Below are 27,576 nucleotides of genomic sequence, written 5' to 3' on the forward strand. Positions count from 1 at the left end.
TAGTCCTTTCTGTCTGTGGTGAAAGAACTACAACCGCCAGCGCGCAGGCGCAGCGTCGCTTTGCATCCTGGGATGTGCTGTTCTCCTCCGTGGCCCGGGAGGGCGCAGGGGAGGATCGCATAGCTGCCTGGGAGCTGTAGTCCACGCAGGCGGGTTAAAGGACTACGAGTGCCAGTGCGCAGGCGCGGCGGGACGGCATTGCATCCTGGGAGGCTGTGTTCCCTCCCGTGAGCTGAGAGCGGGCAGTGGAAGAACACCCGTTGCGCACGCGCAGATGGCATTGCACCCTGGGAATTGTAGTCTCTGCAATCTTACAGCTGCCAATGCGTAGGCGCAGCGTCGCTTTGCATCTCGGGAGTTGTTGTCCCTTCGGGGGGGGGGGGGGGGGGGGGAGAGGCGCGGACTACAAGCTGCCAGTGCGCCGGCGCGGGTGGCCTTGCCTGCCGGGAGTTGGAGGCCGCGGCGGACTCCAACTCCCGGCGCCCCGCGCGCCGCCAATGGCCGTTGGGATTGTGGCGGGATTTTCAGGAGTCGACAACAGCCGCCGCCGCCGCCGCCGCCTCTGAGGAGGCGGAAAGACCCGCTTTTTAAAATAAATTACCTGTGAGGAAAAGGTTGAATCGGCGAGATAAAGTGCGAGGAGGACGATGGAGAGCGAGGGCGGGCGATGCCAGGTTGGATGTGAGTAGAAAGTCCTTGAGGCAAATAATGGGAGCTTTCACTCCCCTCCCTATAAATCAGAGTCATTAAATATAGGATGTGATTTAGTTCACTTATTGTGTTACAAACACAGTCTCACAACACCAGGTTAAAATCCAACAGGTTTACTTTGGTGGCACGAGCTTTGGGAACTGGCTATTCCTTCATCAGGTGGGTGGGGAGCTCTGTTTGCAAACGGGGGGGGGATATAAAGACACAAACTCAATTTGCAAAATAATGGTTGGGGTGAGAGTCTTTACAGCTCATCAAGTTCTTAAAGGTGCGGACAATGTGAGAGGGTTAAGCACAGGGATGTGCCTTGTCCCCAGACAGGACAGTTGGCGAGATGTTGCAAACCCAGGCAAGTCAATGGGGGGGGTTACAGATAGTGAGACGTGTGAACCCAAGGTCCCGGGTGAGGCCGTCCTCACGTGCGCGGGACTCGGCGATCGGTCTCTGCCCAGCGACTCTGCGCTGTCGTGAAGGCCGCCTTGGAGAACGCTTACCCGAAGATGAGAGGCCAAATGCCCGTCACCACTGACATGTTTGAACATAAGAAATAGGAGCAGGAGTAGGCCATCCAGCCCTTCGAGCCTGCCCCGCCATTCAATAAGATCATGGCTGATCTGTCGTTGTTTGCCAACAGGAAGGGAACAGTCTTGCCTGGTGATTGTCCAGCAGTGTTCGTTCATCCACTGTCGTAGCGTCTGCATGGTCTCCCCAACGTACCATGCCTCGGGATGTCCTTTCCTGCAGCGTATCAGGTAGACAACGTTGGCCGAGTTGCAAGAGTATGTACCGTGTGCCTGGTGGATGGCATTCATGTCAATGATCCGGCACATCTAGCAACTCAGCCAACGTTGTCTACCTGATATGCTGCAGGAAAGGATGTCCCGAGGCATGGTACATTGGGGAGACCATGCAGATGCTACAACAGCTGAATGAATATCGCTTGACAATCACCAGGCAAGACTGTTCTCTTCCCATTGGCGAACACTTCAGCGGTCACAGGTATTCGGCCTCTGATCTTCGGGTCAGCGTTCTCCAAGGCTGCCTTCACGACAGCACAGAGTTGCTGAGCAGAATAGCCAACTTCTGCACACGTGAGGATGGCTTCAACTGGGATCTTGGGTTCATGTCACACTATCTGTAACCCCCATGAATCACCTGAGATTGCAAAATCTCACTAACTGTCCTGGCTGGAGACAATACACGACTCTTTAACCTGTGCTTAACCCTCTCTGCACTCACATTGTCTATACCGTTAAGATTTGATTACCTGTAAAGACTCGCATTCAACCATTATTTTGTAAATTGAGTTCATGTTTTTATACGTCCCGTTTGTGAACAGAACTCACACTCACCTGATGAAGGGGCAGCAAGCGCTCCGAAAGCCAGTGGCCTCTGCTTCCAAATAAACCCGTTGGACTTTAACCTGGTGTTGTGAGACTTCTTCCTGAGTTTACCCCAGTCCAACGCCAGCATCTCCACATCACTGTTACAAATAGCCAGAAAGATGCTGTGAACCTGTGCACTGTGAACCTGTGCCAACCGTCCCGGATTGCCCGGGAGCAGCCAAATTCCACCTTTTTATCTTTTACATTTTCAAACTTTACTTTGGACTCTTTAACTCCTTTGGGTTCAATTCCCCCCTCCTGTGATGTTTGACGTGCTGTTGTGAGTTTGGACAATTCTTTTTCTCCCCCTCCTTTCCTGCCCATCCACCTAACCTGCACAACTTTGGACACTAAGGGACAATTTAGCATGGCCAATCCACCCTAAACTACACATCTTTGGACACTAAGGGATAATTTAGCATGGCCAATCCACCCTAAACTGCACATCTTTGGACACTAAGGGACAATCTAGCATGGCCAATCCATCTAACCTGCACATCTTTGGACACTAAGGGGCAATTTACTATGGCTGATCCACATCTTTGGACTGTGGAGAGGAACCTGGAGCACCTGGTGGAAACACTCAGACATGGGGAGAATGTGCAAACTCCACACAGGCTGTCACTTGAGTCTTGGGTTGAACCCGGGTCCCTGGTACTGTGCCACCCGTTCAATGAACTAAGGGTGAAATTCTGACGACAGATGGCATGGTGGCACAGTGGATAGCACTGCTACCTCACAGTGCCAGGGACTTGGGCTCGATCCCTTGCTTGGGTCGCTGTGGAGCCTGCACGTTCTCCCTGTGTCTGGGTGGGTTTCCTCCGGGTGCTCCAGTTTCCCCCCACAGTCCGAAAGACATGCTGGTTAGGGTGGATTGGCTGTGCTAAATTCTCCCTCAGTGTAACCCGAACAAACGTCGGAGTGTGGCGACTAGTGGGTATTTCACAGTAACTTCATTGCAGTGTTAGTATAAGCTTTACTTGTGACTAATAAACAGACCTTAAACCTTACTTTAAGCTCAGGAGGGCATTAGGTAGACATTAGGTAAGGGGATGTGGGTGGGGTTAAGGGTTACAGATCCAAGGCAGCTAGATGGGGTTAAGATACAGAATCAGCCAGGATCTGAATGAACCCCCAGATGGGAATTCTTAAAGAACTCAGTTAATGGTAAAGTGTTGGGGAGAATTCTAGAACAAAGAGATCTAGGGGTACAGGTTCATAGCGCCTTGAAGGTGGAGTCATAGGTAGACAAGCTGGTGAAGAAGGCATTCAACGTGCTTGGTCAGAACATTGAATACAGGAGTTGGGACATCTTGTTGAAGTTGTACAAGTTGTGTAAGGCCACACTGTATACACTGGAATACTGTATACGATTCTAGTCACCCTATTATAGAAAGGATATTATTAAACTAGAAAGAGTGCAGGAAAGAATTACTACCGGGACTAGATGGATTGAGTTATAAGGAGAGGCTGGGTAGACTGGGACTTCTTTCTCTGGAGCGTAGGAGGCTGAGGGGTGATCTTATAGAGGTCTATAAAATAATGAGGGGCACAGATCAGCTAGACAGTCAATATCTTTTCCCAAAGGTAGGGGAGTCTAAAACTAGAGGGCACAGGTTTAAGGTGAGAGGGGAGAGATACAAAAGGGTCCAGAGGGTCAATGTTTTCACACACAGGGTGGTGAGTGACTGGAATGAGCTGCCAGAGGCAGCAGTAGAGGCGGGTACAATTTTGTCTTTGGACTGTTACGTGGGTACAATGGGTATAGAGAGATATTGGTCAAACGCGGGCAATTGCTTTTAAAAAAAGGGGACGGCATTGACAAGTTGGGCCGAAGGGCCTGTTTTCATGCTGTAGACCTCTGCGACTCTGACTCTAACTGCACGTGACTTGAAGCTTGCACCCTTGTGAAAAGTCCCCCTGCGTTGGCTGATTATTTAGCTGTGTTTTTGCACCCAAGCGTGGATTTAAAGTTCAAAAATCAAATTGTAAGCGAGCTTCGCATCTCCTGTACAATGAAGTTGATTATTTCTGGAGATTTAATAGAAAATTGGAGCTGCAAAACGATGTAGTGACCCTTTTTATTCCCCCCCCTGCCACACCCACACACCATCAACCCTGAATTTGTGTTGCATTAGCAGCCCCTCCCAGTGTGTCAACATTAGCTTCTGGCAAATGTTTAATATCTGATTATTTCAGGGTTGCCAGCTCTGGTTTGGTTTGCGTTGCTATATCTGGTAACCACGGGGCAATGTTTTGAACAAGTGGTTTTACTGTGCAGTCCTGGCTGAGGGCTGACTCACTGACATGTTTAATTCATCATTTTATTTGCTTATATTTCTGGCTAATTGGTCCCTCTGTGCTGTATTTGCATTTGTCTTGGAAGTCTTCCCTTGTCCTGGTTGCCACTGGTGGTGCCTCTGATGGAACGTAAAACCCTGCAGGAACTTTGCCTGATCTTCCCAACGCACTTTCGTTGATAAAGTTTTTTTTTTGTAACGTTTATTAGTCACAAGTAGGCTTACGTTAACACTGCAATGAAGTTACTGTGAAAATCCCCTAGTCGCCACACTCTGCCGCCTGTTCAGGTTACACTGAGTGAGAATTTAGCATGGCCAATCCACCTAACCTGCTCATCTTTGGTCACTAAGGGGCAATTTAGCACGGCCAATCCACCTAACCTACACATCTTTGGACACTAAGGGGCAATTTAGCATGGCCAATCCACCTAACCTACACATCTTTGGACACTAAGGGTTAATTTAGCATGGCCAATCCATCTAACCTGCACACCTTTGGACACTAAGGGACAATTTAGCATGGCCAATCCATCTAACCTGCACATCTTTGGACACTAAGGAGCAATTTAGCATGGCCAATCCACCCTAACCTGCACATCTTTCGGACTGTGGGAGGAAACAGGAGCACCTAGAGGAATCTGTGCCACCCTGCAGTACAATAGCGAACTAATCTGTGTCTTAGCCACAGCACACTCAACGCCTTCTCATTAAGCAGTGGATGGCACAGTAGTTAGCACTGCTGCCTCACAGCGCCAGGTCCCTGGGTTCGATACCGGCCTTGGATCACTGTCTGTGTGGAGTTTGCATGTTCTCCCCGTGTCTGCGTGGGTTTCCTCCGGGTTCTCTGGTTTCCTCCCACAGTCCGACAGACGTGCTGGTTAAGTGCATTGGCCGTGCTAAATTCTCCCTCAGTGTAACCTGAACTGGAGTGTGGCGACAAGGGGATTTTCACAGTAACTTCATTGCAGTGTTAATGTGAGCCCATTTGTGATACTAATAAATAAACTTTGTTTTCAGACATTGGGAAGATGCTTCTGTTTGAGGGAGAGTTGAGTGGGAGAGGGGGTATCAAAGATATGGGGCCGTGAATTATAAATCTGGCAGGGAATTCAGGAGAAGCTTTATGTTGAGGATGCGGCAGCAGGGGGAGTGGTTGAGGTGCAAAATGCATTTGAGGGAAGCTGTTTGGTCAGAAGTGGGGGAGAAGGAACAGAAAGACAGACTTGCATTCACAGACTCATCGTCTCACGCGCTTTCTGCTCACTGAAGCGCGACATAGGGAAAACCTACAGACAGTGTGCGCACAGCTCGCCCTCCCCACAAACAGAACGTGATAACGACCCTGCTCGCTCTCTGTGATTAAAAACACAGGAAAGGCTGGAAAAATCTCAGCAGGCTCGACAGTGTCTGTGGAGAGAGAATAGACATGATGTGGAGATGCCAGCGTTGGACTGGGGTAAACACAGTAAGAAGTCTGACAACACCAGGTTTAAGTCCAACCGATTTATTTGATAGTAAACTTGCAAGCTTTTGGAGTCCAGATGCATCTTCTGAAGCCAGAACTCTCCGTTTGCCTGACGAGGGGGCAAACCCCGAAAGCTTGCAAGTTTACTATCAAATAAATCAGTTGGACTTAAACCTGGTGTTGTCAGACCTCTGACTGAGAGAGAACAGAGCCAAAGTGTTGGGTTTGGGTGACTCTTCCTCACCCTGACTCGAAAGGCTGGCTCTGTTCTCTCCCTACGGAGCCTGTTGTGCCTGCTGAGATTTTCCAGCATTTTCTGTTTCTCGTAGAATCCCTACAATTCAGGAGACCAGTCGGCCCATCAAGTCTGTACTGACCACAATTCCACCCAGGCCCTGTCCCCATAACCCCGCATATTTATCCTGCTAATCCCCATGACACTAAGGAACAATTTAGCATGGCCAATCCACTTAACCCACACATCTTTGGTCACTAAGGGACAATTTAGCACGGCCAATCCACCTAACCCACACATTTTTGAACACTAAGGGACAATTTAGCACGGCCAATCCACCTAGCCTGCACATCTTTGGACGGTGGGAAGAAACCGGAGCACCGGGAGGAAACCCACGCGTACACGGGGAGAACGTGCAGACTGCACAGACAGTGATCCAAGCCGAGAATTGAACCCAGATCTCTGGTGCTGTGAGGCAGTGCTGCTAACCACTCTGCTGTGTGACTTTATTTTGAATATCCGTTTTTCAACCCCTTCCCAGCAATCAAAGCTGTGATTGAAAGGATGAGGGTGGGAGTGCGAGCATTAGCTGGGATAATTGTGGGTTTACTCCCTGTCTGGTTTCTTTAACTGTCTGGTTTTGGAGTGAGCCACCTGCCTCTTTCTCCTGTTTTGAGCTTTAGGTGTCAAAACTGTGGTTCTTAAAATAACTTACTCCCTCAGCATCTCTGTCCAGCTACCCTGTGACAACTGTTAACAGGGCTTCCGCTGATGGAGAAAGTGTCAGAACATGGTACTTGGCCTCCTGGGTGGCACAGAGTTAGCACTACTGCCTCTCCGCTCCAGGAACCTGGGCTCAATTCCTGGCTTGGGTCACTGTCTGTGTGGAGTCTTGTGGAGAACGTTACGTTCTCCCCACGGTCTGCATGGGTTTCCTCCGGGTGCTCCGGTTTCCTCCCACAATCCAAAGATGTGTAGGTTAGGTGGACTGGCCATGCTAAATTGTCCCTTAGTGTGTCAGAGGGATCAATGGAGGAAATAAGTGGTGATACGGGGATAGGACCTAGGTGGGATTATTGTTGGTGGAAATGCGATGGGCCAAAGGGCCTTCTACAGTGTATGGATTCTATGAAGCCCAGCCCATGATTCCACTCATAGACTCCCTACACTACAGAAGGATGCCATTCGGCCCATTGAGCCTGCACCGACAACAATCCCACCCTAACCTGTAACCTCACAAATTTACCCTGCTAAACTCCTGAAACTAGGATCAATTTAGCATGGCCAATCCACCCTAACCTGCACATCTTTAGACACTAAGGGACAATTTAGCATGGCCAATCCACCTAACCCTCACATCTTTGGAGTGTAGGAGGAAACCGGAGCACCCGGAGGAAACCCACGCAGACACAGGGACTCTTAGCCTCCTTTCGTTTCAGCGATTGAGGTTTCAAGTCCCATCATAGTGCAACAGAGAGGAGGCTGGGGGTGTTGTCTCTCTCTTGGACAAGTCAAGGCCCTGTCTAACCCTTTTGTAAAAGACACCTCAGCACTCTTGGTGGGGATAAAAACAGAGTTCTCCCCAGTGCCCTGGGCCAATAGTGATGTCTGAACCAGCGTCACAACGTAGACCATCTGGGTCATCATCGCCCTCTGTGGGATCTGGCTGTGCACAACTGGCTGCCCTGTTTGTTACATTATAGTAGTGACTACACTTAAAGTGCATCCTTGGCTGTACAGTGTTCTGGAATATGGATCTACAAGGTGCTATGTAAAGGCAAGACATTTTCCATTGTCTCTACGTATGAGATTTTACCACTGAGCCTGCTGTGGAGCTGTCCTTCTCTTACTGTCGCTGTTTCTGACCCTGCCCTTTGACAGATGCTCTGGCTAACGAACGCCTCACTGCGGAGGAGATGGACGAACGCAGACGGCAGAACATCGCCTATGAGTACCTCTGTCACTTGGAGGAGGCAAAACGGTGAGATGGCTTTCCACCCAGGTCGAGTCTTTGACCTCGTTTACCATAGACTCCCTGCAATGTAGAACGGACGCACCTAACCCGCACATCTTTGGACACTGAGGGACAATTTAGCATGGCCAATCCACCCTAACCTACACATCTTTGGACACTGAGGGGCAATTTAGCACGGCCAATCCACCCTAACCTGCACATCTTTGGACACTAAGGGACAATTTAGCATGGCCAATCCACCCTAACCTACACATCTTTGGACACTAAGGGGCAATTTAGCACGGCCAATCCACCCTAACCTACACATCTTTGGACACTGAGGGACAATTTAGCACGGCCAATCCACCCTAACCTGCACATCTTTGGACACTAAGGGACAATTTAGCATGGCCAATCCACCCTAACCTACACATCTTTGGACACTAAGGGGCAATTTAGCACGGCCAATCCACCCTAACCTACACATCTTTGGACACTGAGGGACAATTTAGCACGGCCAATCCACCCTAACCTGCACATCTTTGGACACTAAGGGACAATTTAGCACGGCCAATCCACCCTAACCTACACATCTTTGGACACTAAGGGGCAATTTAGCATGGCCAATCCACCCTAACCTACACATCTTTGGACACTAAGGGGCAATTTAGCACGGCCAATCCACCCTAACCTACACATCTTTGGACACTAAGGGACAATTTAGCACGGCCAATCCACCCTAACCTGCACATCTTTGGACACTAAGGGGCAATTTAGCACGGCCAATCCACCCTAACCTGCACATCTTTGGACACTAAGGGGCAATTTAGCACGGCCAATCCACCCTAACCTACACATCTTTGGACACTAAGGGACAATTTAGCACGGCCAATCCACCCTAACCTGCACATCTTTGGACACTAAGGGGCAATTTAGCACGGCCAATCCACCCTAACCTGCACATCTTTGGACACTAAGGGGCAATTTAGCACGGCCAATCCACCCTAACCTACACATCTTTGGACACTAAGGGGCAATTTAGCATGGCCAATCCACCTAATCTGCACATCTTTGGGTTGTGTGCACGCGTGTGTGCATTTTATCAATACTGGGTGGATAGCTGAATGCTTTTGGCCTGTGGAGATAGTGGGTAAAAGACGTCTTGCATTGTGTCCCCCTCTCTTTTTTGATGGCTCGAGGATACAAATCCGCACGCAGATCACTCCCAGTATTCATTGTGGATCTAAGTGGGTGGCACGGTGGCACAACGGTTAGCACTACTGCCTCACAGTTCCAGAGACCCGGGCTCGATTCCCGGCTCGGGTCACTGTGTGGAGTCTGCATGTTCTCCCCGTGTCTACGTGGGTTTCCTCCGGGAGCTCCCGTTTCCCCTCTCGTTCCAAAGAGACGCAGGTTAGGTGGCTTGGCCGTGCTAAATTTCTTCTTAGTGTTGGGGGATCAGCCAAGCTAAATGCATGGGACTGTGAATAGGGCCTGGGTGGGATAGTGGAGGGCTGAATGGCCTCCTTCTGCACAGTAAGATTCTATGATCTATGAAAGTGCCGTGGTGCAAGGGTGTCATTCCTGCCTCTGCGTCACAAGATGTGGGTTTAAATCCCAGCTCTGGGCTGTTCTTCTCTTCCCCTTGCCTACTCCTGTCGCTGGGTATGAAATATCCCACAGAGCAGGGAACTCTCACTGCCCTGAGCCAAACACTACAAACAAATGATCCGCACCATTAAGGGGAGGCGATGGCCTTGTGGCGTTATCGCTAGACTATTGATCCAGAAACCCAGCTAATGTTCTGGGGGACCCAGAACATTATAGTGAGGGTCGCCTCACTATAGGAAAGACGTAGAAGCTATTGAAAGGGTACAGAGGAGATTTACAAGGATGTTGCCTGGACTGGGAGGCATGCCTTATGAAGTTAGGTTGAGGGAGCTGGGTCTCTTTTCCCTGGAGAGACGAAGGTTGAGAGGCGACCTGATAGAGGTTTATAAAATGTTGAGAGGAATGGATAGGGTGGATTCTCAGAGGCTATTTCCCCGGGTTGAAATGGTCGCTACGAGAGGGACACAGGTTTAAGGTGCGGGGAGGAAAGTACAGAAGTGATGTTAGGGGTAAATTTTTCACTCAGAGGGTGGTGAGTGAGTGGAATCGGCTGCCGTCAGTGGTGGTGGAGGCGAACTCGCTGGGGTCTTTTAAAAGACTTCTGGTTGAGTATATGGGGTTTTATGGGATTGGGGGTTATAGATAGGTGTTGATGTGATCGGCGCAACTCGTGGGCCGAAGGGCCTGTTTGTGCTGTAGTGTTCTATGTTCTATGACCCGGGTTCGAATCCCGCCACAGCAGATGGTGGAATTTGAATTCATCAAAAAATACCTGGGATTAAGAATCTACTGATGATCCATTGTTGGAAAAACCCACCTGGTTCCCTTTAGGGAAGGAAATCTGCTGTCCTTACCCCGGTCTGGCCTACATATGACTCCAGAGAGCCACAGCAATGTGGTTGACTCTCAACTGCCCCTCCAAGGGCAACTAGGGATGGGCAATAAATGCTGGCCAGAGAGAATGTCTGGAATGCGTGGGGTCCTTGATTATGCTGGCTGCTTTTCCCGAGGCAGCGGGAAGTGTAGATAGAGTCGGTGGAGGCTGGTTTGCGTGATGGGATTGGGCTACATTCATCACCCTTTATAGATTTGGTCTTGGTCAGAGCAGGAGCTATACCAAGCTGTGATACGTCACAGTCATTGTTACTGAGACTGTGCTAGTGCTGTGACAATATCACCACACCACCTTCTCTGCTCCCACCCTGTGAGCTGTTTGACCCAGATTCTGGCCGTTCAGCCCCTTGTGCCTGTACTGGCCATTCAGCTCCACCATGGCTATTCATCCCAGGATCCATAAGTAGTCTCGCACCACCAGGTTAAAGTCCAACAGGTTTATTTGGTAGCACGAGCTTTCGGAGCACTGATCCTTCATCGAGTGAGCATACGCTCACCTGATGAAGGACATAAGAAATAGGAGCAGGAGTAGGCCATCTAGCCCTTCGAGCCTGCCCCGCCATTCAATAAGATCATGGCTGATCTGAAGTGGATCAGTTCCACTTTCCCGCTTTCTCCCCGTAACCCTTAATTCCCCTGTCTATCAGAAACCTATCTACCTGTGACTTAAATATATTCAGCGAGGTAGCCTCCACCACTTCAATGGGCAGAGAATTCCAGAGATTCACCACCCTTTGAGTGAAGAAGTTCCTCCTCAACTCCGATCTAAACTGCGCCCCCCCCCACCCTTATCTTGAGGCTGTGCCCTCTAGTCCTGCTGTCCTTTCTAAGCAGGAAGAATCTCTCTACCTCTACCCTATCCATCCCCTTCATTATCTTATACATCTCTATAAGATCCCCCTTCAGCCTTCTAAACTCCAACGAGTACAGACCCAGTCTATTCAATCTCTCCTCATAGTCCAACCCCCTCATCTCCGGTATCAGCCTAGTGAACCTCCTCTGCACTCCCTCCAAGGCCAAAATATCCTTGCGCAAGTGCGGCGACCAAAACTGCACACACTACTCCAGCTGCGGCCTCACCAGTGCCCTGTACAGTTGCAGCAAGGCCTCCCTGCTTTTATATTCTATCCCCCTCGCTATGAAGGCCAGCATTCCATTCGCCTTCTTGATCACCTGCTGCACCTGCAGATTGGGTTTTCGCGATTTGTGCACAAGGACCCCCCAGGTCCCTCTGCACCGTAGCGTGCTGCAGCTTTTCGCCCTTTAAATAGTAATCCCTCCTACTAGGAACGGCGCTCCAAAAGTCTGTGCTACCAAATAAACCTGTTGGACTTTAAGCTGGTGTTGTGAGATTACTTACTCTGGCCACCCTAGTCCAACGCCGGCATCTCCACATCAATCCCAAGATCGGGCAGGGAAAAAGTCCCCTGTTGAACGGGGGGCTGGGATTATTTGTATCTCCCCCTGATCATGTTGACTCATGTTGACATGCAACGCTAAAGTACTTTAAGGAGCCTTCTTTCTGCTTTGTGTCCTCTGGCCCTTTTTGTTTTAGATGGATGGAGGCCTGCTTAGACGAGGAGCTCCCTCCAACCACCGACCTGGAGGAGAGTCTGAGGAACGGAGTGATTCTGGCCAAGCTGGGCCATCGCTTTGCTCCCGACGTGGTCCCGCAGAGGAAAATCTATGACCCGGAGCTGCAAAGGTACCAGGTACGGTGAATGCTGAGTGACTAGAGGCTGCACCTAGTGCTTGCAATGGGCAGTTCCCTCAAGAGAATGCTGCATCCGAGGAACCTGGAGTGTAGGAGGACGAGGGGGTGACCTTACAGAGGTTCATAAAATCACGAGGGCACGTAGGTAAGAGAATAGCCGAGATCATTTCCCCCAGCGTAGTGGGGTGGGGGGGTGGAAAGAGTCCAAAACGAGAGGGCAGAGGTTGAAGGTGAGAGGGGAAAGGCGACTCGAGGGGTAACTTGTTCACCCAGAGGGTGGTGCGTGTGTGGAATGAGGAGATAATAGAGGTGGCTACAGTGAAATTTAAAAGACATTTAGAACAAACAGCGGTTCAGCACAGGAACAAGCCCTTCGGCCCTCCAAGCCTGCGCTGATCACGTTGTCCTATCTAGACCAACCTCTAGATGGTTGGTCTAGATAGGACCAACCATAGGAAATCCCTCCATTTCCGTCTGTCCATGTGTCTATCCAGATGAGTCTTAAATGTGGTTAACATGTCTGCCTCAACCACCTCACTTGGCAGTGCATTCCAGGCCCCCACCACCCTCTGTGTAAAAATAACTTCCCCCGCACATCTCCACTGAACCTTTCCCCCCTTTGTAAGTGTCATTTCTGCCCCTGGGAAAAAGCTTCCAGCAGTTCTCCCCATCCACTCCCCTCATAATTTTATAAGCTACCAACAGGTGGCCCCTCAGCCTCTGTCTTTCCAGGGAGAACACTCCCAGTTTATTCAACCTCTCCTCATAGCTAACACCTTCCATACCAGGCCACATCCTGGTAAACCTTTTCTGTATCCTCTCCAAAGCCTCCACATCCTTCTGGTAGTGTGGTGACCAGAGTTGAACACAGTATTCCAAATGTGGCCTAACCAACGTCTTATACAACTGTAGCGTAATTTGTCAACTTTTATACTCGATGCCCTGTCCGATGAAGACGAGCATGCACCTTTTCCACTTGCGCTGCCACTTTTAAGGATCTGTGGACCCGTACTCCCAGATCTCTGTGCCTATGGACAGAGTAAGAAATCTTACAACACCAGGTTAAAGTCCAACAAGTTTATTTGATAGTAATTCAGGGTTTGCCCCTTTGTCAGGTGAGTGGGGAGTTCTGATCACAAGCAGGGCATATAAAGACATACACTCAGTTTACAGAATACTGATTCGAATGCGAGTCTTTACAGCTGTTCAAGTCTTAAAGGTGCAGACAATGTGAGTGGAGAGAGCATTAAGCATAGGTTAAAGAGATGTGTATTGTATCCAGACACGACAGTGAGTGAGATGTTGCAAGCCAAGGCAAGTCGTGGGGGGACACACAGATAGTGTGACATGAACCCAAGATCCCGGGTGAGGCCGTCCTCATGTGTGCAGAACTCAGTCTCTGCTCAGCGACTCTGCGCTGTCGTGAAGGCCGCCTTGGAGAACGTTTACCCACAGATCTATGGACGGATACGTGGATGAGAAAGGTTTAGAGGTTTAAAGGCCAAATGCAGACAAATGGGACTAGTTCACTTCAGGAAACCTCATCGGCATGAAGGGGTCGGGCCGAAAGGCCTGTTTCTGTGCTGTGTATCTCTATGTCCCTGCTCAGAAAGTGGACCTCAGCATTAAGTCTTACTGGAGGTTCCCACGGGTCAAACCACCAACGGCAGGTGTGTACATGAGAGGAGGGAGTGGTGACCAGATTAGTAACAGTATCGGTGTATTTCAGTCTTCAATTCCGGGGAACTTCAAGGCGACGTAGGCCCCTCATTCGATCTGAGGCCACCTTGTTCAGAGCCCTCGGTTCAGGCAGGGACTGCTTGCAGGTGGTGCCACCCGCACTGAGTTTAATTATTTTTTTTCTCACCCCGTGTTACTGTGCAGGCGACCGGGTTGAATTTCAGACACACGGACAATATCAACCATTGGCTGAACGCGGTGGGCAAGATTGGCCTCCCAACGGTATGTTCCAGGCCACTTCTGTTCTCCTCCTCTCTCTCTCTCTCTCTCTCTCTCTCTCTCTCTCTCTCTCTCTCTCAGTCTCCTTCTCTGTCTCTCTCTCTGTAATCTTTGGAAAGTCTGTTGTGGTTAGAGCTTCATCATCTCTCGGCATTGAATACATGTACGCAAATGTTTCAAAAGTGACTGGGTGTTAAAAGACGGAGATTGATATCCCCCCTCTCTGAGAACTAACACCAAAACCCCCCCACCCCCAGAGAGGACTACCTCACTCTATAATCTGTAAAAAACGTGTGAGAAGTGGTGTAACCTGCTCCTCAGCGACCCCCTATTGGTTAAATACAAAATAAATCCCTGACATACACTCTCCAGTCAACACCTAACTATTTATCTATCTAACTGACAGCAAATTAACCAAACCATTAACAAACCGAATCAAACCATTCGCCGCTCCTCAGATACTGAAGCAGTCCATGTCCAAATATAAAAAGGCCCAGACGATGTTCGGGCTTGTGCTGACTGCTGGCAAGTAACTTTCACACCACAGACGAGGGCCAGATGGTGAGCATCTCCAACAAGAAAATCTTGTTGGTACATATCTCCTCGACATGCAATGGCAATACCATTGTTGAATCCCCCCCACTATCAACATCCTGGGGGTTACTATTGACCATCACTGAATCCCCCCCACTATCAACATCCTGGGGGTTACCATTGAGCAGAAACTGAACTGGACTGAGCCATATAAATAGTGTGGTTACCAGAGCAGGTCAGAGACTGGGAATCCTACGGAGAGTAACTCACCACCTGATTTCCCACAAAGCCTGTCCACCATCTACAAGGGACAAGTCAGGAGTGTAATGCAACACTCTCCACTTGCCTGGATGAGTGTGGTTCCAACAACACTCGGGAAGCCCGACACCATCCAGGACAAAGCAGCCCTGCTCGATCGACACGCTAACCACAAACACTCACTCTCTCCACCACCGACGCACAGTGACAGCTGTGTGTACCATCTACAAGATGCACCGCAGTGACTCACCAAGGCTCCTTCCACAGCACCTTCCAAACTCACCACTTCTACCATCCAGAAGGACAAGGGAGGGGGAGTGCGGTAGCAGACACATGGGGAACACCCCCACCTGCAAGTTCACCCTCCGAGCCACTCACCATCCCGACTTGGAAATATGTCGGCCGTTCCTTCACTGTCCCTGGGGTCAAAATCCTGGAACTCCCTCCCTAACAGCACTGTGGGTGTACCTACCCCACAGACACAGGGGCTGACTGATGTCCAATAACAATCCCGGAATTCCATCCCTAACACCACTGTGGGTGTACCTACCCCACACACGGGGACTGACTGATGTCCAATAACAATCCTGGAACTCCCTCCCTAACAGCGCTGTGGGTGTACCTACCCCACAGACACAGGGGCTGACTGATGTCCAATAACAATCCCGGAATTCCATCCCTAACAGCACTGTGGGTGTACCTACCCCACACACTGACTGATGTCCAATAACAATCCCGGAACTCCCTCCCTGGTTGCCCTCCTTGTTTACTTAGTGAACTCGTGGGATGTGGGTATCACCGGCTATCCCAGTGTTTATCGTGCATCTCTAGTCGTTCCTGAGGAGAGCTGCCAGCAATCCTGGTGGGGAGGATGCTGCCTGGGAGGGAATTCCAGGACAAAATGTGTTTTCCATCATTGCTGACTTTGTACTTCTGCTGGGGAAGCACCTGGCTTTCCATCTGGAGACAGCGCTATGACGCAAATCATGTTGGGATTTGTACATCTCCAAGTGCCAGTTTTCATTAAAATACACAGTGTGCTACCTACATTACCGCTGTTGTTACTCTACAGGAGTACTTCAGAGGCGTGGAACGCTCTGGGGATGTTTTGTGGCAGTCGAAGACTGTATTCACCTGTGGCACTTCTTGTCAAAGCTAACTTTAACTCCCCCTCTCCTTTCCAGATATTTCACCCAGAAACTACAGATATCTACGACAAGAAGAACATCCCCCGTGTTGTTTATTGCATCCATGCTTTCAGGTACGGATTACAGCATGGAAACAGACCCTTTGGCCCGACTTGCCCATGCTGCTCCTTTTTGTTTAAAATCGCCCCCCCCTAAGCTAGTCCCAGTTGCCTGCGTTTACCCTCTATACCCTTCTTATCCATGTGACTGTCTAAATGCTTTTTAAAAGAAAAAATTGTACCCGCCTCCACTACTGCCTCTGGCAGCTTGTTCCAGACACTCATCACCCTCTGTGTGAAAAAATTGCCCCTCTGGACCCTTTTGTATCTCTGCCCTCTAGTTTTAGACTCCCCTATCTTTGGGAAAAGATGTTGAGTATATACCTTACCTGTGCCCCTCATTATTTTACAGAGTTCCTAAGATCAGCGCTAAGCCTCCTGCGCTCCAGGGGAGAGAAAAAAGTCCCAGTCTGTCCAGCCTCTCCTTTATAACTCAAACCACCAAGTCCTGGTAGCATCCTAGTAAAGAAATCCTTTCAGTAAGATTCCCCTCTTTCCGTTCGCGCTACTGAGTGTCCTCTGGTGTTTCACACACTGCCTCGGGTGAGGTGCAGCTTACAAGAAAGCACTCCCCGTTTCTATAACTCCCTTCGACCTCCCGACTCCTCTGTGATCTTCCAATTCCGGCCTCTTGAGCGTCCCCCGATTCCCATCGCTCCACCATTGGAGGCCATGCCCCCAGCTGCCTGGAGGGGGGTGCCTAAGCTCTGGCATTCCGTCCCTACAGCTCCCATCCTCTCTGCCTGCCCCCCTTCCTGGCCCCTCTCCCTGCATCTCTGCACCCTCTCCCTCTCTGTATTGGGTCAACTGCGGTAATCTAGCTGCCTTGTACAGGCTGTGTGCGTGTGTCAGTAATTTAATTAAACTGAAGGCAATTAGGCTGCAAGAATTGAGAACTCTCAAGGGTACAGGTCTGAGGAGCAGTTACTTGACAGTTACCGCACGTGACAGGGAGGCAGTGATGTTTTTTATTCGTTTGTGGGACATGGGCGTCGCTGGCTGGGCCAGTATTTATTGCCCATCCCCAGTTGCACCTTGAGAAGGTGGCGGCGAGCTGCCTTCTTGAATCGCTGCAGTCCGTGTGCTGTGGGTTGACACACAATGCCATTAGGGAGGGAATTCCAGGATTTTGACTGCGAAGGAATGGCCAATATATTTCCAAGTCAGAATGGTGAGTGGCTCGGAGGGGAACTTGCAGATGGTGGTGTTCCCGATCTGTCGGCTGCCCTTCGAAAATTTTGGATGCTCCGGCTTCCTCCCACGCTCCAAAGATTTATGGATTACGTTGATTGGCCATTCTAAATTGTCCCTTAGTGTCCAAAGATGTGTAGGTTAGGGTGGATTGGCCATTCTAAATTGTCCCTTAGTGTCCAAAGATGTGTAGGTTAGGGTGGATTGGCCATGCTAAATTGTCCCTTAGTGCCCAAAGATGTGTAGGTTAGGGTGGATTGGCCGTGCTAAATTGTCCCTTAGTGTCCAAAGATGTGTAGGTTAGGGTGGATTGGCCGTGCTAAATTGTCCCTTAGTGCCCAAAGATGTGCAGGTTAGGGTGGATTGGCCATGCTAACTTGTCCCTTAGTGTCCAAAGATGTGTAGGTTAGGGTGGATTGGCGTTGCTAAATTGCCCCTTAGTGTCCAAAGATGTGTAGGTTAGGGTGGATTGGCCGTGCTAAATTGCCCCTTAGTGTCCAAAGATATGCAGAACATAGAACCCTACAGTGCAGAAACAGGCCGTTCGGTCCATTGAGTCTGCACCGACCACAATCCCACCCAGGCCCTATCCCCATATCCCGACACATTTACCCGCTAATCCCCCTAACCTACATATCCCAGGACACTAAGGGGCAATTTTTTAGCATGGCCAAACAACCTAATCCACACATCTTTGTACTGTGGGAGGAAACCGGAGCACCCGGAGGAAAACCACACAGACACGAGGAGAATGTGCAAACTCCACACAGACAGTGACCCGAGCCGGGAACCGAACCTGGGTCCCTGGAGCTGTGAGGCAGCAGCGCTAACCCCACTGTGCTACCGTGCTGCCCTAGGTGGGTTGGCCGTGCTAAATTGCCCCTTAGTGCCCAAAGATGTGCAGGTTAGGGTGGATTGGCCATGCTAAATTGCCCCTTAGTGCCCAAAGATGTGCAGGTTAGGTGGATTGGCCGTGCTAAATTTCCCCTTAGTGTCCAAAGATGTGTAGGTTAGGGTGGATTGGCCGTGCTAAATTGTCCCTTAGTGCCCAAAGATGTGTAGGTTAGGGTGGATTGGCCATGCTAAATTGTCTCTTTAGTGTTGGGGGAATTAGCAGGGAATATGTGGGGTTACAGGGATGGGGCCTGGGTGGGATTGTGGTCGGTGCAGACTCGATGGGACCCAACAGCACTGTGGGGATTCTATGAAAATGTGTGGATTGGAATTCTCAACCTGGAGTCTCCGACTGGCATCGTTTCTAACTCGAGCTGGCACCAGCGCAGAATCTTCAATTGTAAATTGTGTAAAGATCAGTTGCTGTGTCTGATCTCAACCCTCAGCTGAGCCACAGACGTTCCCTCACCCCCCCACCCCCTCGTTCTTGCTTTGCCTCACAGTGAAGCGAGCGCAAATAGTTTGCAGGGATTTGAGTTTTCCTTTTTGTTTTTCTCCCCGCTCCGGCCTCCTCTTTCGCAGCCTCTACTTGTTCAAACTGGGTCTGGCTCCACAGATACAGGACCTGTACGGCAAGGTGAAATTCACAGGTAAGGAGGTGGGGGGGGGGGGGGGGGTGGTTTTGGGGTGGCAGGGGTGTTGGGGAGGGGAGGATGGTGTGACGTGATGCTTACCTGTCTGACCCAGAGTGTTCCTTTCCTCGGCGTGTAGTTGGGGGTGTAGTGGCCTCCGCTAATTCTGACCAACTTGTCATAGCGCGGTAGCACAGTGGGTTGGCACTGCTGCCTCACAGCACCAGGGACCCGGGTTCGATTCCCGGCTCGGGAGAGGCAGCGGTGCTAACCCACTGTGCCGCCGGGTGCTCCGGTTCCAGCTCGGGGGTCACCGCCTGTGCGGAGTCCGCACGTTCTCCCTGTGCCTGCGTGGGTTTCATAGAGTCCCGACAGTGCAGGAGGCGGCCATTGGGCCCATCGAGTCTGCGCCGACCGCTATCCCGCCCAGACCCTACTCCCGTAACCCCATGGATTTACCCTGCTAACCCCCTAACGCTAAGGGGCAATTTAGCACGGCCGATCGAACCCGGGTCCCTGGCGCTGTGAGGCGGCAGAGCTAACCCCACTTTGTCACCCGGTTTTTGAGAAGTGGGGCCCGGGCGAGCTCGCTATCCTGCGGGTTGAGCGCAAACGCTGTCACCAGCGCATGACCCGGGTCGGGGGGTGGGGGGGGGGGGTGGTAGGGGGCAGTGACTGGTTAAGGTGCCGCAGGCGGTGCCCGACAAGCAGGGCCGGGGAGGGGGGGGGGGGGTGCTGCTTTAACCCGGGCGGTGTCGAGTGGGTGATGTGTTCTAATTCCAGTTACTTCGCCCTTACAGAGGAGGAGATCAATAACATGAAAAGGGAGCTGGAGAAGTACGGGATTCAGATGCCTTCCTTCAGTAAGATCGGCGGCATCCTGGCGAACGAGCTTTCTGTCGACGAAGCGGCCGGTAAGATCTTAGCGTCGGGTGGATTGTGCGCCGAGGGTCCGTGTGTAAACCATTAACCTTCCAAAGCTGCGAGGAGGGAGGCAGGACTCCCAGGTGCAGCGTCCCACTTCACTCTCCGTACTTGCTATATAACTGAATTAAATCTCGATGCACTGATGAGGTTGAGATATTTATAACCCTTGCCCTTTTTTTGGGGAGGGGAGAAAAAGAGTTCCAAAAAAAAAATTGGAAGAAAAGTGTTTCCTTGAGAAGGCGATGGTGAGCTGCCTGCTTGAACCCGCTGCAGTCCGTGTGGTGTAGGTACATCTGTTGTAAAGTGGAGCTTGATTCCACTCCCCCCGCCTCCCCTGCGAATAAACCCCCTCTCCTTATAATCTGTAAAAGGTGGGTGGGGAAATGTTTAGAGGAGATGTGCGAGGCGAGTTTTTGTTTACACAGAGGTTGGTGAGCATCTGGAACTCGCTGCCCGGGGAGGGGGTGGGAGCAGGTATGGTAGCGACATTTAAGGGACAATTAGACAAATACGTGAATAGGATAGGAATGGAAGGATATAGGCTCTAAGTGTGTACAGTTTTAATTTAGGCAGGCTTACATGGAAGATAGAGGCAAGAGATGGCCATTCGGCCCTTCGAGCCTGCTCCACCGTTCATTACGATCATGGCTGATCGTCCAACTCAATAGCCTAATCCTGCTTTCTGCCCCATAACCTTTGATCCCCGTTCGCCCCAAGTGCGATATCCAGCCGCCTCTTGAATACATTCGAGGTTTTGGCATCAACTACTTCCTGTGGGAATGGATTCCACAAGCTCACCACATTTTGGGTGAAGAAATGTCTCCTCATCTCCATCCTAAATGGCCTACACCGTATCTTCAGACTGTGTCTCCTGGCTCTGGACTCCCCCACCATCAGGAACATCCTCACTGCATCTACCCTGCCTAGCCCTGTTAGAATTTTATAAGTCTCCCCTCTCTGAACTCCAGCGAAAACAATCCTGACCTAGTCAACCCCTCCTCCTACATCAGTCCCCGGAATCAGCACGATAAACCCTTTGCTGCACTCTCTCGAGAGCAAGAACATCCTTCCTCAGAAAAGGAGACCCAAAACTACACACAATACTCTAGGTGTGGCCTCACCAAGGCCCCTGTATAATTGCAACAGCAAGAAGTCTGATAACACCAGGTCTAAGTCCAACTTAGACCTACTTAGACCTAAGTCCAACTGAGTTCTGGCCTCAGGCGTCCGACTCTCCATTCACCTGACAAAGGGGCAAACCCTTGCGAGCTTACTATCAAATAAATCGGTCGGACTTAAACCTGGTGTTGTCAGACTTCTTACTGCGTTTGCCCCAGTCCAACGCCGGCATCTCCACATCGTAACTGCAGCAACACATCCCTGCTCCTGTACTCGAAACCTCTCAGAATGATTGTCAACAACATACCTTAATAAAACCAAATTACTCTGGATGCTGGAATCTGAAACCAAAAGAGAAAATGCTGGGGAAAATCTCAGCAGGTCTGGCAGCATCTGTAAGTAGAGAAAAGAGCTGATGTTTCGAGTCTAGATGACTCTTTGCCAAAGCTTTGACAAAGGGTCAACTGGACCCGAAACGTCATCTCTTTTCTCTCCTTACAGATGCTGCCATACCATTTGCTGCCTTTACCGCCTGCTGCACCCGTACGCTTACCTTCAGCGACTGGTGCACGAGAGGGCACCCAGGTCCCCCTACGCACACACACCTCTCCCAATTTACAGCCGTCCAGATTACGGAGGGCCGTAGGGGCCTGTTCCTGGACTGTTCCTTGTTCTTGGCACGCTGGCTCTGCCCAGGGAGACCACAGCTCTCCTGCCGCTGCTGGACCCTGTGAGACTTGCCCCGTCGTAGCTAACCAACGCCACTCCCACAAGTTTAAAATTAATCCAAGCCTCTGAGAGGCAGCTAAGGCTATAATAGGATTCTAAGCTGGCAGCAGCCATCGATCTTCCGCGCCTGACGTTTATTTTACACAGGAGCTTGTCACAAATTACTGGAACCACTTTCACCTACTTTGTGACACTAATTGCCTAAAGCCTGCTTCTAGGAGATGGATTCTCATTGATCCCAACTAGTGCCGCAGTACTTGTGTTATTGACTTAAAACGCTGGAACTTCCCCCACTGCTCCTCTGAAAATCAGTGCACCCTTTCCCCTCTAGTCCTGTTGGGGGGGTTACAGTGCACCCTTTCCCCTCTAGTCCTGTTGGGGGGGTTACAGTGCACCCTTTCCCCTCTAGTCCTGTTGGGGGGTACAGTGCACCCTTTCCCCTCTAGTCCTGCTGGGGGGGTTACAGTGCACCCTTTCCCCTCTAGTCCTGCTGGGGGGGTTACAGTGCACCCTTTCCCCTCTAGTCCTGTTGGGGGGGTTACAGTGCACCCTTTCCCCTCTAGTCCTGTTGGGGGGTACAGCGCAGGGAGTCATGTAGCTTGTTCCAGGAAGGGTGGGTTTGTTCCCAGCTGAACGCAATCCCAACTGGGTGTGCAGATTTCCACTGACATAACAGCATAGTCAAGGACCCCCCCGCCACGCACCCCGGACATTCTCTCTTCCAATTTCTTCCGTCAGGAAAAAGATACAAAAGTCTGAGGTCCCGTACCGACCGACTCAAGAACAGCTTCTTCCCTGCTGCTGTCAGACTTTTGAATGGACTTACCTCGCATTAAGCTGATCTTTCACCAAACTCTGCCTACATTCTGCACCCTCTCCTTTCTTTCTCTATGAATGGTATGCTTTGTCTGTACAGCGCGCAAGAAACAATACTTTCTGCTGTACCCCAATACATGTGACAATAATAAATCAATTCAAAAATAACTTGATTTATTATTGTCACATGTACTGGGATACGGTGAAAAGTTTTGTTTCTTGTGCGCTATACGGACAAAGCATACCGTTCATAGAGAAGGAAAGGAGAGGGTGCAGAATGTAGTGTTACAGTCACAGCGAGGGTGTAGAGAAAGATCAACTTAATGCGAGGTAGGTCCATTCAAAAGACTGACAGCAGCAGGGAAGAAGCTGTTCTTGAGTCGGTCGGTACGGGACCTCAGACTTTTGTATCTTGTTCCCAAAGGAAGAGAGAATGTCCGGGGTGTGTGGGGGGGGGGGGGTCCTTGATTATGCCGGCTGCTTTTCCCCGAGGCAGCAGGAAGTGTAGACGGAGTCGATGGATGGGAGGCTGCTTTGTGTGATGGGACTGGGCTACATTCACGACGTTTTGTAGTTCCTTGTGATCTTGGGCAGAGCAGGAGCCCAGACCAAGCTGTGATACAACCAGAAAGAATGCTTTCTATGGGGCACCTGCAAAAGAAGTGCACCTTCTTGTACTCCAAGAACGTGGAGATTGCATTCTTTCTGGGTGTATCACAGCTTGGTATGGCTCCCGCGTGGCAGGGTGATGACCCCTGTGTTTCATGTTCCTGTGCGCTGACCTGGCCGGCCGCTGTGTGCGCGGGTCCCGTTGGCCTGAGCCGATTGAGCCACTTGCTTTCTCCTCTCTCCTCCCAGTGCACGCTGCGGTGATCGCCATCAACGAGGCGATCGAGCGAGGCCAGGCCGAGCTGACCATGCAGGCCCTGAACAACCCCAACGCCATGCTGGTGAACCTCCTCAACGGCCTGGCTCTGGTTTACCAGGAGGTGCTGTACCAAGCCAAGAGAGAGAAGGCAGCCAACGCCAGGAACCGAGCCGAAGCGGTGAGCAACCCTCAACCAAACTGTGCCACTCTTCTCCTGCGTCCTGCCGGCTCTTCCTCCCTTTGTTTCTTTCCCTTGCCTTTCAGATCTCTCCCCTCCCTCTCTTTGCTTCTTTTGACTTGCAAGTCTTCCATACCCCTGCCACCAACCAGCGGGAGAGCAGTGCCCGCTAAGGCAGGAGACGCCCTTCACGTCACTTCACCCTCTCCTCGTCCTGCTCTGTGAGCCCTGTTGCTGTTAACCGCTGGAGGGAGCGAGCTGCCACTTGGAATTGTTTCCAACCTGGCTTCCTTCTGATCACAGAATCCCCACAGTGCAGAAGGAGGCCATTCGGCCCATTGAGTCTACACCCAAACACAATCCCGTCCAGGCCCTATCCTCGTAACCTCACGTATTTATCCTGCTAATCTACCTGACACTAAGGGGTAATTTAGCATTGTCAATCCACCCTAACCTACACATCTTTGGACACTAAGGGACAATTTGGCATAGTTAATCCCCTTAACTGGTGTGTCTAATTTCCACTGAATTACAGAATCCATACTGTTCAGAAGGAGGCCATTCGACCCATTGAGTCTGCATCAACCACAGTACCACCAAGGCCTTATTCCCGCAACCTCACATATTTACCCTGCTAATTCCCTGGCACTACGGTCAATTTAGCGTGGCCAATCCACCCTAACCTGCACATCTTTAGACACTAAGGGACAATTTAGCATGGCCAATCCACCCTAACCTGCACATCTTTGGACACTAAGGGGCAATTTAGCATGGCCAATCCACCCTAACCTGCACATCTTTAGACACTAAGGGGCAATTTAGCATGGCCAATCATAAGAAATAGGAGCAGGAGTAGGCCATCTAGCCCTTTGAGCCTGCCCCGCCATTCAATAAGATCATGGCTGATCTGTCGTGGCTCAGTTCCACATTCCCGCCCTCTCCCCATAACCCTTAATCCCCTCGCTTATCAAAAACCCATCAACCCGCGTCTTAAAAATATTTAGCGAGGCAGCCTCCACCACTTCAATGGGCAGAGAATTCCAGAGATTCACCACCCTTTGAGTGAAGAAGTTCCTCCTCAACTCCGTTCTAAACCGCCCCCCCCTTTATCTTGAGGCTGTGCCCTCTAGTCCTACTGTCCTTTCTGAGCGGGAAGAGTCTCTCCACCTCTATCCTATCCATCCCATTCATCATCTTATACGTCGCAATGAGATCTCCCCTCATTCTTCTAAACTCTAACGAGTACAAGCCTAGTTTATTCAGCCTCTCCTCATAGCTCAACCCCCTCAACTCCGGTATCAGCCTAGTAAACCTCCTCTGCACTCCCTCCAAGGCCAAAATATCCTTGCGTAAGCGCGGCGCCCAAAACTGCACACAGTACTCCAGCTGCGGCCTCACCAATGCCCATCTTTGGACACTAAGGGGCAATTTAACATGGCCAATCCACCCTAACCTGCACATCTTTCAAACTGTGGCAGGAAACCAAAGAATCTGAAAGAAACCCACGCAGACATGGGGAGAATGTGTAGACTCCGCAAGACAATGACCCAAGCCGGGAATCGAACACGGGTCCCTCGCTCTGTGAGAGAGCAGCGCTAACCCACTATGCCGCCCCACAGACACCTCGTTTTGTTTGACGTGTTTACTCAAAAGGCTATAATGCTGATGCACAGTGAAGTAGACAAATTGCTGTCACGTTCAGTCGCTCTTTCTTGCTGTTCTTGCCCCCCGCACCCCCTCCTCTACTCCTGCATATTTGTGCGCTTTATTCATCCTGTGCTGTGAAGATCTGAGCTCACCCTGAGGTGAGATGATGAATTGGCTTTGTTTGTTCTGCAGTACAAGCCGGAGGTCTCCGAGGGGAAAGACGCGTACGAGGAACTCTTGACTCAAGCCGAAATTCAGGGCAACGTGAATAAGGTCAACGGTAAGGATGGAGTATGGAAGGACACCCGCCTCAACGCCTGGACGGCCAGGGTGGAGCCTGCTGCAGTTTGGAGAAATAAGTCACCTGAAATGGTGGCGGATCATTTTAATCGAACTCACTGGATTCCACCTGCCTCCCCCGCCCACCCCACCCCCCAGGATCGGGTGGATGCCAGCAGGTGGCACACAGTGGGTCAGCACTGCTGCATCACAGCACCAGGGACCCGGGTTCGATCCCCAGCTCGGGTCACTGTCTGTGTGGGGTCTGCACGTTCTCCCCGTGTCTGTGTGGGTTTCCTCCCACAATCCGAAAGATGTGTAAGTTGGGGTGCATTGGCCATGCTAAGTTGCGCCTTAGTATCCAAAGACGTGTGGGTTAGGGTGGATTGGCCATGTTAGATTGTCCCTTAGTGTCCAAAGACGTGCAGGTTAGGTGGATTGGCCATGCTAAATTGTCCCTTAGTGTCCAAAGACGTGTAGGTTAGGGTGGATTGGCCATGCTAAATTGTCCCTTAGCATCCAAAGACATGCAGATTAGGTGGATTGACCATCAGAAATTGACTCTAGTGCCAGGGGATTAGCAGACTAAATATGTGGGCATAGGGCCTGGGTGGGTGGCTCAGTGGTTAGCACTGCTGCTTCACGGCACCAGGGACCCGGGTTAGATCCCCGGCTTGGGTGGCTGTCTGTGCAGAGTTTGCACGTTCTCCCCGCGTCTGCATGTGTTTCCTCCCACAGATGTGCTGGTGAGGATTGGCCGTGCTAAATTCTCCGTCAGCGTAGCCCGAACAGGCGCCGGAGTGTGGCGACTGGGGGGTTTTCACGTTGCAGTGTTAACTGAAGCTTGGATTCTGCGCAGGGAGTTGTGTGGGCAAATAATTGAGGGAGTTGAGGGGTGTGGTGGATCCTGCAAGGGGCGCCTGGCAGCGAAAGTGCTGCACACAGACAGTCGTCCCTCCGATACCCCTCCACTCCAAGAATGGCTCTTCCCTCGTTCTCTCAATAGGGCTGTGATTTGGGATTTATTTGCAATGTGGTGAACAGCCAGTCAGGGGAGATGGATCGTGTCACAGCGGTAACGTCATGAGTGAGCAACCTAGAGACCCACAGTGATGCTCTGGGGACACAGGTTCAACTCCCATAAATTCCATCAATAAATCTTGTTCAGAAATCAATTTGTTATTGTTTTTTTAAATGTAGAATCCCTACAGTGCAGAAAGAGGCACGATCCCACTCAGACCCTACCCCCATCCCTTCATATTTTACCTGCTAATCCCGCTAACCTACACGCCTCGGGACATTAAGGGGCAATTTTAACCTGCACATCTTTCAGACTGTGGGAGGAAACCGGAGCGCCCAGAGGAAACACACGCAGACACGGGGAGAATGTGCAGACTCCGCACAGACAGTGACCCCGAGCCGGGAATCGAACCCAGGTCCCTGGAGCTGTGAAGCAGCAGTGCTAACCACTCAGCTGCTGTGCGGCACATTTGTAGTTGCGTTTGTGCGTGTGGTGGGTACGCGTGCACGCATGGGTGTGCCTGTTGGGCATAAGCTATAGCTTTAAATTTAATTTATATTTCTGCAGTTGAGTTTTAGTTTCACTTTTTAACAAGTTTTAGTTAGTTTAATGGTTATTTATTAGTGTCACAAGTAGACTTACATTAACGCTGCAGTGACGTTACTGTGAAAATCCCTCTAGTTGCCACAGTCCGGCGCCCGTTCGGGTACACTAAGGGAGCAATTTAGCACGGCCAGTCCACCTAACCTGCACATCTTTGGACGCTAAGGGGCAATTAAGCATGGCCAATCCACCTAAACTAGTGTGCCTAATTTCTACTGAATTATCAAACCAATCCATTGCAGAAGGAGGCCATTCGGCCCATCAAATCTGCAGCCACAATCCCACCCAGGCTCTACTCCCACCACCGCACATATTTACTCTGCTAACCCCCTGGCACTAGGATCAATTTAGCATGGCCAGTCCACCTAACCTACACATCTTTGGACACTAAGGGACAATTTAGCAC

General features: G+C 50.7%; 1 protein-coding gene across 1 annotated transcript in view; it reads left to right on the forward strand.

Annotated features, from left to right (window-relative positions):
* Nucleotides 1-580: 580 nt before the first annotated feature.
* Nucleotides 581-27,576, forward strand: part of LOC145339678 (ras GTPase-activating-like protein IQGAP1) — a gene marked incomplete at its 3' end in the record, with an annotated part of 37,293 nt that continues 10,297 nt past the window's right edge. The window contains exons 1-9 of the mRNA XM_080184190.1: nucleotides 581-681; nucleotides 7,978-8,077; nucleotides 12,111-12,267; nucleotides 14,154-14,231; nucleotides 16,205-16,281; nucleotides 18,934-19,001; nucleotides 19,784-19,897; nucleotides 23,433-23,620; nucleotides 25,460-25,547. Of these exons, the coding sequence (XP_080040316.1) occupies nucleotides 648-681; nucleotides 7,978-8,077; nucleotides 12,111-12,267; nucleotides 14,154-14,231; nucleotides 16,205-16,281; nucleotides 18,934-19,001; nucleotides 19,784-19,897; nucleotides 23,433-23,620; nucleotides 25,460-25,547 (904 nt within the window). The remainder of the gene's footprint in view (nucleotides 682-7,977; nucleotides 8,078-12,110; nucleotides 12,268-14,153; nucleotides 14,232-16,204; nucleotides 16,282-18,933; nucleotides 19,002-19,783; nucleotides 19,898-23,432; nucleotides 23,621-25,459; nucleotides 25,548-27,576) is intronic.

This window comes from Carcharhinus amblyrhynchos, unplaced genomic scaffold (genome assembly GCF_965287045.1).
Source record: "Carcharhinus amblyrhynchos unplaced genomic scaffold, sCarAmb.v2.hapA scaffold_603, whole genome shotgun sequence".
Taxonomy (NCBI): Eukaryota; Metazoa; Chordata; class Chondrichthyes; order Carcharhiniformes; family Carcharhinidae; genus Carcharhinus; species Carcharhinus amblyrhynchos.